We start from the raw sequence: 13,362 nt of genomic DNA on the forward strand, positions 1-13,362 counted from the left end.
AGAGGAGGTGGAAGGCTGCCCTGGGGGACCAGAGGCACTGAAGACAAAATCTCCCCCATCCCCTCAGCCGGTTTTATCACTCTTCAGTGAAATCCTTCCAGGCTATGAGGAAAAAAAGTGCTGTTTTTCAAGAGCAGAAGGAATCATCCAAAAAAACATCTGTACTTGTTTCAAATGGAAGTGGCCACTGCCAGGAAGATAGCAACGTTGTTTTGTCAGAGCCCAGTCTGTATTTATTCTTTTGTCCTTGTTTAATTAGATTAATCCCTCAATAGTTTCCCTTGGGTCGGTACAAGTCACTCGTGGCCATAAATCCCCCACATTCTAAATACAGTATGAAAGGGCTGTCCGCCTGGAGCCAACTGGCCAGGCCGCCGTCCGGACCGTTCTCTGGAACACGAGCGGCAGTGCCGGCTCCCCGCAGTACGCTTGCGCCCTGTGCGCCTGCAGTTCTCTCGGCTGCGGGGAGAGGGGGCTGCACTCCTGCTGAGGTTTGTTTGGAAGAAGAAACAGCCTGGGGGTCTAGGTCGCCGAGGGGAGACCAGCTGGTCTGGTTTAAAAGGGCTGCAGCGCCTGAGCATCCGGACTTTGAAATGGTCTCCCGCAGCCCGCAGCTTCTCCGGACAGCCGAGGCCGGGTGCTGCTGCTTCTGCACATGGGACCTTGGCGTTATTCCTCAGGCTGTACACGGGTGTCCCGCCTGTCCTGAAAGGAAGGCGCTTTTCCTTGCCTCTTGCTCTACCTGCTTCTAGGGGGAATCTTCAGGGGGGCGGGGGAGTTGCTTCAAGGTCTTGGTTCACTGTACTTGGTTTTATTTTTGTTTTTGCTGCTGGGGCTTAAACCCAGGGCTTCTTTTTTTTTTTTTTTTTTTTTCCGGTACCGGGAATCGAACTCACGACCTTGCGCTTGCCAGGCAGGCGCTGTGCTGCTAAACTAAACCCCCGCCCCCCGCCCCAGGGCCTTTTGTACTGAGCTAAATTCCTCGCCTTTCTGACAATTTTAACATTTTGAGAGCGAGTCTCATTAAGCCTCCCAGGCTGGGCTCAAGCTTGTGATCCTCCTGCCTCAGCCTCTCAGTCCTGGAATTATAGGGACGTGCCACTCATGCTACTTTCCTCAGGGTTCTTTTGTAGTGTGTTGATTATTAGGAAAGCAAACGATTACAAGAGAGGAAGAGTCGCCTGTGTTTCTCCTGCCTTGGTCACCAAGGTTAGGCAGGGCTCCCGCTGACCGCAGAAGGGCAGAGCCAGGCCCGGAAGCCCCTGCATCCCCCAGAGCAGGGCTGGGGCCACAGCCCCTTTCTTGCCTTCAGAGCTTTGTGCAAGGGTGCTGCCCGCCCACCAGGGCCGAGCCTAGAAAGCTGGACCCAGGGAACGCTGGCTGTGTAATGATGTCTGCAGCTGGCAATCAGGGAAGAGGGCAGGGGCTCTGGCAGCCGATGGGTGAGGCTGAAAACTCCACACAGCGCCAGGTCCTGGAAGCAAGAGGGGAATTTTCCCTTCACCCCGCAGGCAAAGCGAAGCTGCTTAGCCTGGGACTGAGGGAGCCGTGGTCTCCACTGAGCTGTGCGAAAGGTCTTTCGAGGTCCCAGGGCTGAGAGACTGCCAGCTTTAGCCTTCCCGGCACGGCCCTGGTGGAAACACTGGTCTCCCTTTTCAGGATTTTCCCGGCTCAGACTCCTCGCTGTGTGCGAGTGGCCCTCAGCCATCCAGCATCAGGGTCTTTCCCATCGGGTTCTGCTAATTACCCTGGAATTCCGCAGCGGAGCTCAGCACCAGCCTGTCCCCCACCCCCCTCTTGGGCATGTTCTGCACGCTGTTCATGGCCAGAACACCCTGCTGCTCCTCCGTGTGTCCAAACACTTCCCTGAGACCTGCTTCCAAACTCTGGCTCGGGGCAGTCGGTGCCCTGATTCTGAACTCCCACGGGATTGTCAGCATCTGTCTTGGGGATTTATCATGCTCCAGCTGATGTTTGTTATTTAGGTTGATTTTGGTATCCACATTGGCTTTCAGTTCCTCAAATGGGACTAGCTTGATCCGCCACAGGACATTGCACCTCAGGGCTTCTGCATTAGCTGGTCTTACAGCCAGCATGCCCCTTCCAAGACTGCTAGGCTCCACTTCTAATAGAAATCAAGCTTCATGACATCAGAAGCCTCTTGTGTGTTTGGGGACACATTCCCAGCACCCGGGTGCAGTAGGCACTCGACATGTTTAATGCATAAATGAGTGAATATCCTATGGATCAGATACTTCTTGTATCTCTGGCCGAGGCTTGTAACTATTGGTGGGTTTTGTTATTCCTTGATTATTTCCTATAATTTTGCACTAGTTGGTTTCCTTCCATCTAAATACATTGGAAACCAACATTGAAACCCCAGGTGGAATTCCCACATGGGAATCTAAGATACAAGGCTAGTAAGAAGCAAAGGAATTTGAGACTACAATTTTTTTTCATGTACCTTACTGATTTGGGAATGAAAATCCTTCTTTTAGGATTTTTACAGAATCTTTATTTGTAGAATCTTAGACCTAAACATTTTTAAGTGTGATGAGGTAGATCGTATTTTAAAAAATGATATAATAGATATAATAGGGATGCTGAACCAAATCAGCTTTTAGCTTACCAGTTTGATATCTTTTTTTTTGAGACAGGGTCTTGCTCTGCAGTTCAGGCTGCCCTTGAGCTCACTTTGTAGCCCAGGCTGGTCTCGAACTTGCAGTGATCCTTCTGCTTCAGCCTCCCGAGTGCTGGGATTACAGGTGTGCACCACCACGCCTGGTTCAGTTTGATATCTTATATTTACCTAAAAGTACAATAAACTGTGAAACTCAGAAATCTAGGAGGTGATATGTAATATAACGGTTGGAGTCCAGAGCCAATCAAGCTTTCTAGGTAGCCAAGATTTTATCACACCTCTAGTAGCGAAAGCTTCTAACCAGAGACATTGCTCTTTACCATGCTCAACCCCTTCAATCCGTGCTGCTTTTCTACACTTGTAACAGTAAGATCCTGGTGCCGCCAGCTGTTTCCTAGCACTCAAGCCATCCCCCTGCTGGGAAACAGCCTCGTCCTGTCTGCCAAGGAGAGACTGAGTCCGGGGTGCACTCTAGCCTCCTCGTCCTCTGGTAGATTCTTACTTTGCTGGCGGTCAGTGCAGGCCTGAGAGTGCGATCCTACATTGCATGTGAATTAATATCCAGGGCTTGGCACGTATAATAAATATTTGTGCATATATAATGCACATATTGTAAATATTTGACCAAAACAAGACCGTGAGTCGCCATACATCCATTCCTCCCTGGTCACTTTCTTACCTCTACCTACTCTTGTTTCGTTACTGGGATGAATGAACAGAGCACAGAGTTTTCAAAGATTTTCCTTTAGATGCGTGGAGAAGAAAAGTTGCTGGGAACTTGGCAGTGAGGGGCTGTTTGTAGACTTACCATGTTTTCAGTGGAGTAGAAAGTCCTTGAACTGGCCCTCCTGCATGCAGTGTCCCCATCTGCACTATGTCAAAGGCAGGCCAAGTCATCTTGTCTGTCACTGAGACTGATTATGGAGCATATTCAGTATCCAGAGAACAGGAGCAGAGCTGGACACAAACAAGTCCAAATAGCTTCTGAGCACCTTTCACTGACATAGGAAATTACAAAGTGGTAGTAATTAAAACTTACTTAATGTATTTCATAGAGGTGAAAAATAATTTCAACTTTAAGACTATGTTTTGCTGGGTGTGGTGGCACACACCTATAATCCCAGCACTCAGGAGGCTGAGGCAGGAGGATTGCCACAAGTTTGAGGCCAGCCTGGGCAACATAGTGAGTTCAAGGCCAGCCTGAACTGTATAGCAAGATCCTGTCTCCAAAAAAAAAAAAAAAAAAAAAAAGATAAATACTACATTTTTATAGATGCAGAAACTCACCAAATGTTAAAAGTGGATGGCTCTGGGTAGAGCATTTCCTTTGACTTTTTTTTTTTTTTTTTTTGAGACAGAGTCATGCTATATAGTTCAGGCTGGCCTTAAACTCACTATGGAACCCAGGCTGGCCTTGAACTCGCCTCAATCCTCCTGCCTCAGCCTCTCAAGTGCTGGAATTAGAGGCATGTACCACCACGCCTGGCTTTCCTTTGATGTATTTTTGTTTTCTACTCATTACCTATTAGTACTTGTAGTATTTTTAAAAAGTTACTTTCAGCAAAGCTGTGGAGTTGTCCATCCCGTGGTTCTGGGCTTCTCCTCCCTCCCTAGCTGTGTTCTCACGGTGCAACTTTGCCTCAGTCCAGGACCTGTGTGCCCTGGAGGACCACGCGTGTGAGCAGCTCTGTGTGAACGTGCCCGGCTCCTTCGTCTGCCAGTGCTACAGTGGCTACTCGCTGGCCGAGGATGGGAAGCGGTGTGTGGGTGAGTATCCTCCCTCGGCTTCTCGGGGAAGAAAGCCAAGCGGGAAGGCGGGAGGGAGGCTCAGCTCGAACCTCCCAGTCTCCTCAGGGTTTCAGCAAAATGCTCAGCTCCTTGATCTAGTTAGGCAGAGTTTGAATTCTGAAGACGTCTTGTGTGGCTGAGGTCAGCATTCATTCACTCAGATCCTCAGCAAAAGGCCTATTAACAATAATCTTATGGGAATGGACTCATCTTTTACTACACTGCCTGAGAAGGACCATGTGGATTTTGTTCACATGAAGTGGCCTGGCTTAAACACAGCCTGTGGATTAACATGAAGTGCATTTGGCAGTGGGTAGGGGAGCTGGGTGGCACTCAAAGATACCGACCCCTGTTTCCTGTCTAATGCACCTGCTGGTCATCAAGCGGCCCAAGTGACTGCCTCGTGAGAGAGCCCAGCTGTCTGCATCAAGACAGTGCATTCGGAGAAGACCGTGGCCTCAGCCCAAGCCCAAGCCCTCAGCTCTGGGGCAGAGCCTGGCCACGCTGGCATGAGCTTGCAGCTGGCTCAGCTCCTTCCCTCTCAGGTGCCTCCATGCTGGGTGCTCGGGTGAGAGGTGGCAGAGGTAGAGTGGCAGCGATTTGGTCAGTGCTGGCTCCTAGTTCTCCTCGGCACCTGCGGAACAGGCATCAGGACCGGAGCCTTGCTTTTCTCCCTAAATCCTGCATTTTCTCCCCCAGTCCCTGTTGCTTTCTGGCGCCCTACTGTATTTGTTATGTCTGCTTCTCACAATGCGCTCCTGCTTACTTTTTTTTTTTCTTTCTTCTGGTACCAGGAATCAAACTCACGACATTGTGCTTGCCAGGCAGGCGCTGTGCCGCTGAGCTAAATCCCCAGCCCAGTGCCCGCTTACTTGTTTACTCATTTATGTTCGCACATAGAATTCACCTGTGCCGGGGGCTGGGGATTTAGCTCAGCGGCAAAAGCGCCTGCCTGGCAAGCGCAAGGTCGTGAGTTTGGTTCCCGGTACCGGAGAAAAACCAAAAAAAAAAAAAAAAAAAGAATTCACCTGTGCCGCCACCTTGATTCTCAGCAAGGGATGTGAACAGAAAACAGCACAGCAGAAGGTGGTAGCTGCTCTTCGTCAATGAATGACGGCAGCTTTGTTTGGTTTTTCACACCGATGAGGCTGGTCAGACGCCTAGAGATAGGATCGGTCTTCTTAGCCATAGGGGTGTTTTTTGCTTGTTTGTTGTTTGGAAGGATTGTCTTCATCTGCTGCTGGTGACCATGACAGAGTGGCAGGCACTAGCGCTAGCACTAGCATTTCCTGCAAACACTAGCAAAAAGGATGTCAATATGTGTAAACATCGATTCTTTCTGCTTCATTACAATGAAGCAGAAAGAATCGATATTTACAGATACTTTCACTGATGAACTCAGATTAGAAAGTCACCATTAGTAGTTTGTTGTGTCTCCTTCCCCATGGAAATATCTGTTTCCAACTTCTTGTTCATGGAGTGCTGCTCAGCCGGAAGGAGGCCTGTGAGCCACTGGAGGACATGGATCTCAAGACCATAATGCAGAGCGAAACAGATCAGACACAGAAGATTCAATCCAAGAGACCCAAATGCAAATAATTTGAAGAACAAAATGGAAGAGAGGTGGTAGGAAAGAGGCAGGCGGACTCTGTGGGGAAGGGGGAGGAGGGAGGCCGGGGTGGGGAGCAGGAGTAAAGTGACCTAGAGATGATGTGTGGCATGTGCTGGTTCCTGCTCTAGCTCCATCCCGTTCAGAAGTCAGGGTGAATAAAGATATAGCAGTGTGGGAAGGGAAGGCTGTGATGTGTGATCATTTCCCCTGGATGAACGTAGTTATTGTGTACCACCCACACAGTGTAAAAATCAGTGGAGAGTTAGGGGAAAAACACTTCCGGCTGATGCTTAAGAGAATGAAGTCGGCTTTGTTTTAGCGCCTTCTTGTCAACCCCGTGCTGCTTGTCCAGCGGGCAGGAACGCTGGGTGCTGTTGGGGGGAAGGAGGTAGGGCCGCCAGGAGGAAAGCCTGTGAGGGTCCCTGGAAGCCAGGCGAGTGGGCTGGTTGGTGGGTGAGGGAAGGAATGAGGGAACCCGGGTCCGAGGCGCACGGGGAGGAGAAGCCTTAGCCTTGGGAACCGGAGGGCAGTGGGCAGCCAGTTTTCTGAGTGTTGGCAAATGATTGCCTGATCATCCCAGAGTCGTAGGGAGCATTTGTGTCTCTATGCTTCTGCTATGAATTCTGGGATTTGACGTTTATTACAAAGCAAAAGCGTGAGCCGGGCGATGATGTGTTGCCAGGGAGCTGGTGGGCTGTGTTATTAGAGGTGACCTTTCTCTGGCTGCTGCCTATGAGCATTGGAGAATGCCTGGCTGTCCTTGGAGGGCCCCGAGCCGAAGGGGGAAGGATGGGAGAGACCCAGTCCCATCCCTCCGTCCCCAGCATCATCATCCTCACCACCACTGTGCTGGCCCCTGGAGAAGCTTCTCGAGAGATGAGCAGATCTCAGGGTCAGGGGCCTCAGTGGGGAGTCTCGGAAGGTTGCCGCTGCTCCGTGGAGCTGACAGACATAGAGCTGCAGAGGTCAGAGAAGACAAGCCGTGGAGAGGCAGGAAGACCTGGCCCAGAGGGGAGGCCAGCAGTTGGACAGGTGTCCAAGGCCAGGGAAGATATGTCAGGCAGTGACAGTGTGGAGATGGCAGTACTCTCAAGTACAAGGATCTGAGGCTGGCCTGGGGAGGGAAGGCTTGCTCCCGGGGCTGCTAGCCAGACAGAGACAGTCCCAGCGAGGCGCTCCCTAGAGACAGCTACATAGGCAGCCTAATGCGAGGGCATCGGTGTGAAGGAAATCGTCAAAGATGAAGACAACAGGTGCCAGACTTAGCAGGGAGATTTAGAAGACAGCAGAGGTAAGAAAGGACCCTGGGCGTCCTCCACCAGCAACCGATTTGGGGCCTGTGTGCAGCTCAGTATGAAAGCCCTACCAAGACAGAGCCTGTCTAAGTCACTAAGTTACGCAGGCTGGGTTCAAGCTTTCGACCTTCCTGTTTCAGCCACCCAGAGTGCCAGGATTACAGATGTGTGCTGTTACACCCAGCTAACAGCCTCGTTTTAACGTAATCACCTCTTGAAAGGCTTTCATCTCCAAATATAGTCACATTCTGAAATATTAGAGGTTAAGGCTTCAACATATGAATTTATAGGGGGACACAATCTGCCCATAACATTCCTCTGGTGCTCTCAAAATTGGTAAGAAGCTTCCCATGAGCACATGGGAGGGAAGGTTTAATGAGTCTGCATGTGTGTGCCTAATACATGCTCAGCAGGTGAACTGGCTCTACCATTTCTCTCATGGCACATTTAGTGTTTCTTACTTTATCTTCAACAAACGTTAAAATCCAAATGCTCCTCTCTAAAACGTCCTGTTTCCGCAGGCTGATTCCTCCTGAAAACCTTGAGGTGTGAGCAGATTGTAAATCAGAAATGACCATTAAGATGGTCATTACCTTGCACCTCAGTATCGCTTACCCATGGACGCAGCCAGGTGACCTCCCATGCAGCAGAGACTGACTTCCGACCCCAGCACCCTGGCACTCTGTGATCTAGAGGCCAGTGGACACCAGGGAATGACCACGTTCTTTCCATTTGGAAAGGAGCATGTGGAAATTTCAGGCAGAAATGGCTGAGAAAGGATGTGCTGATGTAGCTGAGGGACGATAGAGGCATTCTGGAGTTACACAGAAAGGTCACCATTACACATCTGTCCCCTAACCTTGGCCTTCCTCTCTCTCTTTTTTCCTGGCACTGGAGATTGAACCCAGGGGCTTCTCACTGAGCTGCAGCCCCAGTCCATCTATTTATCTATTTTAAAATTCTAGGGCAGGGGATATAACCAAGTGGCACAAGCACCTGCCTGGCAAGTGCAAGGTCCTGAGTTCAATTCGTGATACCAAAAAAAAAAAAACCATCAGTTGCTATCATGTTGTTGTTTTAAACAGTTGCCTCTTTTTAAAATAAATTTTTATGGAAAACAAAAAAAAAAAATAAAATTCTGACACATGATCTTGCTAAGTTACCAAGTTGCCACGGCTGAGTTTAAACTTGTGAACTTGAGATCCTCCTGCCCCAGCCTCCCAGAGTGCTGGGGTTACATGCATGTGCCACCATGCCTAGCCCTTTGACTTCCTTTTTACAAGTACAGTTTTACAACCAAGGAAGTTGTGCAATGAACCCAAAACATTTGGAAAAGGATGTCAGAGTTGGATGCACTAGAATTTGGCCTTAAAACACTTGGAGGTTCTGGAAATGAGCTTCTCCAATCCAGCTGCTGCATCTGTTGTCCCCAGTGACCTAGCATGAATCAGGGGGTGGCTCTCAAACCAAGGTGGGCTTTTGACACCTTCTGATTATACAGACCAGGGATCCAGTGGTACCTGAGTGAAGTTGGACCTATGGCTGGCAGATTAATGGAAAACATAACTCAAAGAGGAGAATTCTAAAAAAAGTACCTATCCAGACCTACCTTAATTATTTTTGTTTAAAACACACAAATGTACATTTAATAACAAGTAATTTTAAGAATATACTCAAAAAAATACTAAGGTTGATTTGAATAAAAATATTTTAAAATCTTGGTTGCATCAATCATACCAACAACATGTTGTCTATGATTTTCAGTTCTGAGTTCTTTAAACTGGAACAAGGATTTGAAGACTTTGGTAGAACAGTATCCTTGTAAATATTAATGAAAGTGAGATGATCTTTTCCACTTGTTTTATCAATGCCTCATCCTATAGTAGTTTTGGTTGGGAAATTGCCTCAAGTCTCTCCAAAACTATCAATTTAACTAATTAATTTTTTTTTTTTTTTGAGACAGGGTTTCACTATGCAGTTCAGGCTGGGCTTCGACTCACTATGTAGCCCAGGCTGGCCTCAAACTCACAGCAATCCTCCTGCCTCAGCCTCCTGAGTGCTGGGATTACAGGCATGTGCCACCATACCCGGCTGCCCATTGATTCTTCTATTTTTTTTTTGGAACCAGGAATTGAACTGTGGACCTTGCACTTGCCAGGCAGGCGCTTACCCCACTGAGCTATATCCCAGGTCCCTGCCCATTGATTCTTGAAAGATGAGAAATTAACATTTAGAAGGCTTTGGTGCTAGCTAGATACTTATATTATGACTCAACCCAGCATCCGGCTAATGTCCATGACACCAGACCCTGAGGCAGTGTCACTTGTTCCCACCCTAATGACAAATGGTAGGTACTATTAAAACTGTTCAGGAGGTGAAGTTACAAAAAGGGTACATTAGACAGAAATTTAATGAAGCCTAGGGCAAAAGAAAAAACACAATGCAGGCAATTACCCTTTAAAAATCTGTAGCTTTTTTCTTTGCTTCTATTTGTTATTGTGTTCAGTGTGTCATTGTCTTCTCCATGGCATAATTTTGTTTTCTTAAGAAAATTGTAGCTGTGTACTAATTTGTCCTTGTTCTTATTTACAAATTTTGTTGTTGTTGTTGTTGTTTTTTGTACTGGGAATCGAACTCAGGACCTTGTGCTTGCCAGGTAGGTGCTTATGCCACTGAGCTACATCCCTGGCCCCTGGTTTTCTTTTTTTATTTATTTACAAACGTTGGACATTACTACATTGAAGAGGGAAACATTTTTTAAAGGGATAAGGTTTATACATAATTCTCCCACCTTCACACAACAAGCTTTCTTATTTCTAATTTCCTGGCTCTGCCTTAGGAAAGGACATAATCACTGTGAATATACAAGCTTGGGATCTACTTTTTCTCACCAGATTTGGTTTGTTTGTCTTCCTGTTTACAGTTAGGTCATCGTGAGTATAATGGTAGGTTTCTCTCAGATGAGAAACCCAAATGATAGCTAATGTAAAGAGCAAAATGAAAGATAGGTGACAGGACTAGGGGAGAGAGACCTTGTGAGCTGGGAAGGAGAGCTAGTGATAGACCGAGACGGGAGGGGAAAGAAGGACTGAGACGCAGTGTGTTCACATAGCGTAGTCCCAGAGTCAGCTTTAATGCCTCCCTTTCTCTTGCTTCCCTCCTCATCCACAGGAAGCCTCCCCACCCTCTGTTCCTTGTCTACCAGTGATGTCGTTTCCTAGGGCTACCGTGACAAAGCACCACACACAACAGCAGTGTCACACAGCACAGGTGGATGGAGCTCTGCACTCAGGCTGCTGCGGGTCCCAGCTGCCTCTGGGGCCTGTGGAGGGGACTCCCTCCTGGCCTCACAGCACCCGGAGGTGGCCAAGATCCTCCTTTAGTGTTGTGGCCTCACAGCGCTATCACCACAGTCTCCCTGTATCCTTCGCTTTATACGGCATCAGAAATGGCAGATCAGCCCCCGTCCAGTGACCGCATCTGAAGGTGACTACCTCAGTGAAGACCCTATTTCCACCTAGGCCACAGCTACCAGGGCTTAGGACTATGCTATATGCTTTGGGAGACACAATTCAACCATGGCCTCCAGAGCACCTGTCCTGCCCACATCCTGGGTGTAAGCCTGGGTGTAGCTTCCTGGCTGCTTTCTGCTGTCATTGCCTTCCACAGTCCATTCTCAACTCCTCTGTTTAGAATCCTCCAATGACCCAACCCACTAGGAATAGAAGCTGAAGACCTTGCTGTCACCCATGGGTCCCCTCCTGCCCCCATGGCCTCCCTGCTGGTCCTTTAGCCAACAGGCAGCATCCCTGACACCTGCTGTTTGTGCTTGCCGTTTCTTTTACCTGGGATGCTGTCTCCCAGGTGTGCCGATACCATGCTGTTTTTATCATGTAGCTTTGTAATGTAACTTGAAATCTGACTTTGCTCTTGTTGCTCAGGACTACTTTTGCTAGCTCTTCTGGGTGTCTTCTGGTTCCATGTGAATTTTAGGATTGTTTTCGCTAGTTCTGCGAGAAATTCTGTAGGTATTTTAATTGGGATTGTATTAAATCTCTGTATCAGTTGAGAAGTACAGTCATTTTGACAACACTGGTTCTGCCTCTCCAGGAACAGGAGCTGTCTTCTCATTTTCTTTTCTTTTCTGTTTTTTTTTTGGTACTGGGAATGAAACTTAGGACCTTGCACTTGCTAGGCAGGCACTGTGCCGCTGAGCTATATCCCTGGCCCTGTCTTCTCATTTTCTGATGCCCTCATCCATCTTTTTTTTTTTTTTTTTTTTTTTTTCAGAGAACTATAGTTTTTGTTGTAGAGGTCTTTCACTTCCTTGGCTAGGTTAACTCCTGTGTATTCAATTTTTCTTGATGCTGCTGTGCATGGTATTGGTTTCCTCATTTCTTTCGTGGTGGGTTCATTGTTGACGTACAGGAATGCTATTGATTTTTGTGTGTTGATTTTGTATCCTACTACTTTGCTCGATTTGGTTATGAATTCTAGAAGTCTTTAGTGGAAATTTTTGGGTCTTCCATGTAGAGGATTGTGTCATCTGCAAATAACAATAATTTGACTTTTTCCTTTCCTATACACACCCCTTTTATTTCCCTCTCTGATTGCTCTGGCTGATGTTTCAAGGACTGTGTTGAACAGGAGTGGTGATAATGGCCATCCTTGTCTTGTTCCTGATTTTAGAGGGAAAGCTTTGAGCGTCTCTCTGTTTAACATGACACTGACCTGAATTTCTAACTGAACTCTGACTGTGTCCTGTTTTCTGCAGCTGTAGACTACTGCGGCTCAGAAGACCACGGGTGTGAACACACGTGTATAAATGCAGATGGCTCCTACTCGTGCAAATGCCACGAAGGATTTACTCTAAATCCGGATAAAAAAACGTGCACAAGTAAGTCTCACACACATTTGCACTATTGCCATGGGAACCGTGGCCGTGGAAATCTCCCAGGCAGAGATTAGCATAGGGTTATATCCAGGAGGTCTGCTCCTTTCTCGCCCGAGTCCTCCTCTGCCAGGCCTTTCTGTGTGGTCCAAGGCTATAGCTCCTCCCTCTCCACATCACCAGCTGAGTGTCTGATAAAGGTATTTTTTGATGGAAACCACACTCAGGCATCCCTCTGAGCGTGCCAATAACCAGACCACCTCCCTCAGCCCCACACGCCTCCTCGGTATTAGCAGAGCTTGAGGAATATTTTCAGCAAAGCTCTGTGGCTTGTGGGCTCCAGCCGTGACCCCACAAAGCGCTAGGAAATCGCTGAGCCAGAAAGAACAGAACGTGGTTTCTTCGGGGAGGGGTAGGGCGGGGTGGACAGCCTTTTGCAGAGAACTGCTCGGTTTTTGCTGCAGCTATTTAGTTCTGTTTGACTTGTGCTCCCCAAATCAGAACATAAAATCTACAAAGTAGAGGTGATCGGTAGTTTTTTTTTTTTTTTTTCTCTCTGTCTTTTTGAGACAGGGTCTCGCTATGCAGTTCAGGCTGGCCTTGAGCTCACTTGGTAGCCCAGGCTGGCCTCAAACTTGCAATGATCCTCCTGCCTCAGCCTCCCGAGTGCTGGGGTTGCAGGTGTGTGCCACCATGCCCGGCTTTGATAGTTTTACAAAAGGATTCTAACAGAGTTCTTTAAATGTGGAGTGTGTGCTGACACCTTAGGCGTCCTGTGTGCGTGATGTTCAGCTGTGTGGAGAGTCACTTAGAGAAGTTTATGTCCCAGTTGTCAGGCCCAGCATTTTTAAAAGTCAAAGTTTAATAGCAGGATAAAATGGAAACCGAGCTTTTTGAATGGGAAGGGGAAGGGGGTTTGAAAAGAGGGAATGAGAATTGAAAAAAAAGAAAAAAAGAGGAACAAAGATATATCATATACAGATACAAATTCCCTATAATGAATGTGGTCATTATGGATACTTAAATTTTAAAAGAAGGTAAGGCATCTCTGAAACATGTTACAGTGAGCAGATAGGATTTTAATTTGTAAAAAAACTCATGTACCTTCCGCTTTTCTAAAATGCATTCATTACAA

At 47.7% G+C, this 13,362-nt stretch overlaps 1 protein-coding gene across 1 annotated transcript in view; it reads left to right on the forward strand.

The window, feature by feature from the left end:
- Matn2 (matrilin 2) overlaps positions 1 to 13,362 on the forward strand; it is a gene marked incomplete at its 5' end in the record, with an annotated part of 113,672 nt that overhangs the window by 52,865 nt on the left and 47,445 nt on the right. The window contains 2 exon segments of the mRNA XM_013512824.1: positions 4,286 to 4,408; positions 12,111 to 12,233. Of these exon segments, the coding sequence (XP_013368278.1) occupies positions 4,286 to 4,408; positions 12,111 to 12,233 (246 nt within the window).

This window comes from Chinchilla lanigera, unplaced genomic scaffold, assembly GCF_000276665.1.
Source record: "Chinchilla lanigera isolate Chin_1 unplaced genomic scaffold, ChiLan1.0 scaffold00016, whole genome shotgun sequence".
NCBI lineage: Eukaryota > Metazoa > Chordata > Mammalia > Rodentia > Chinchillidae > Chinchilla > Chinchilla lanigera.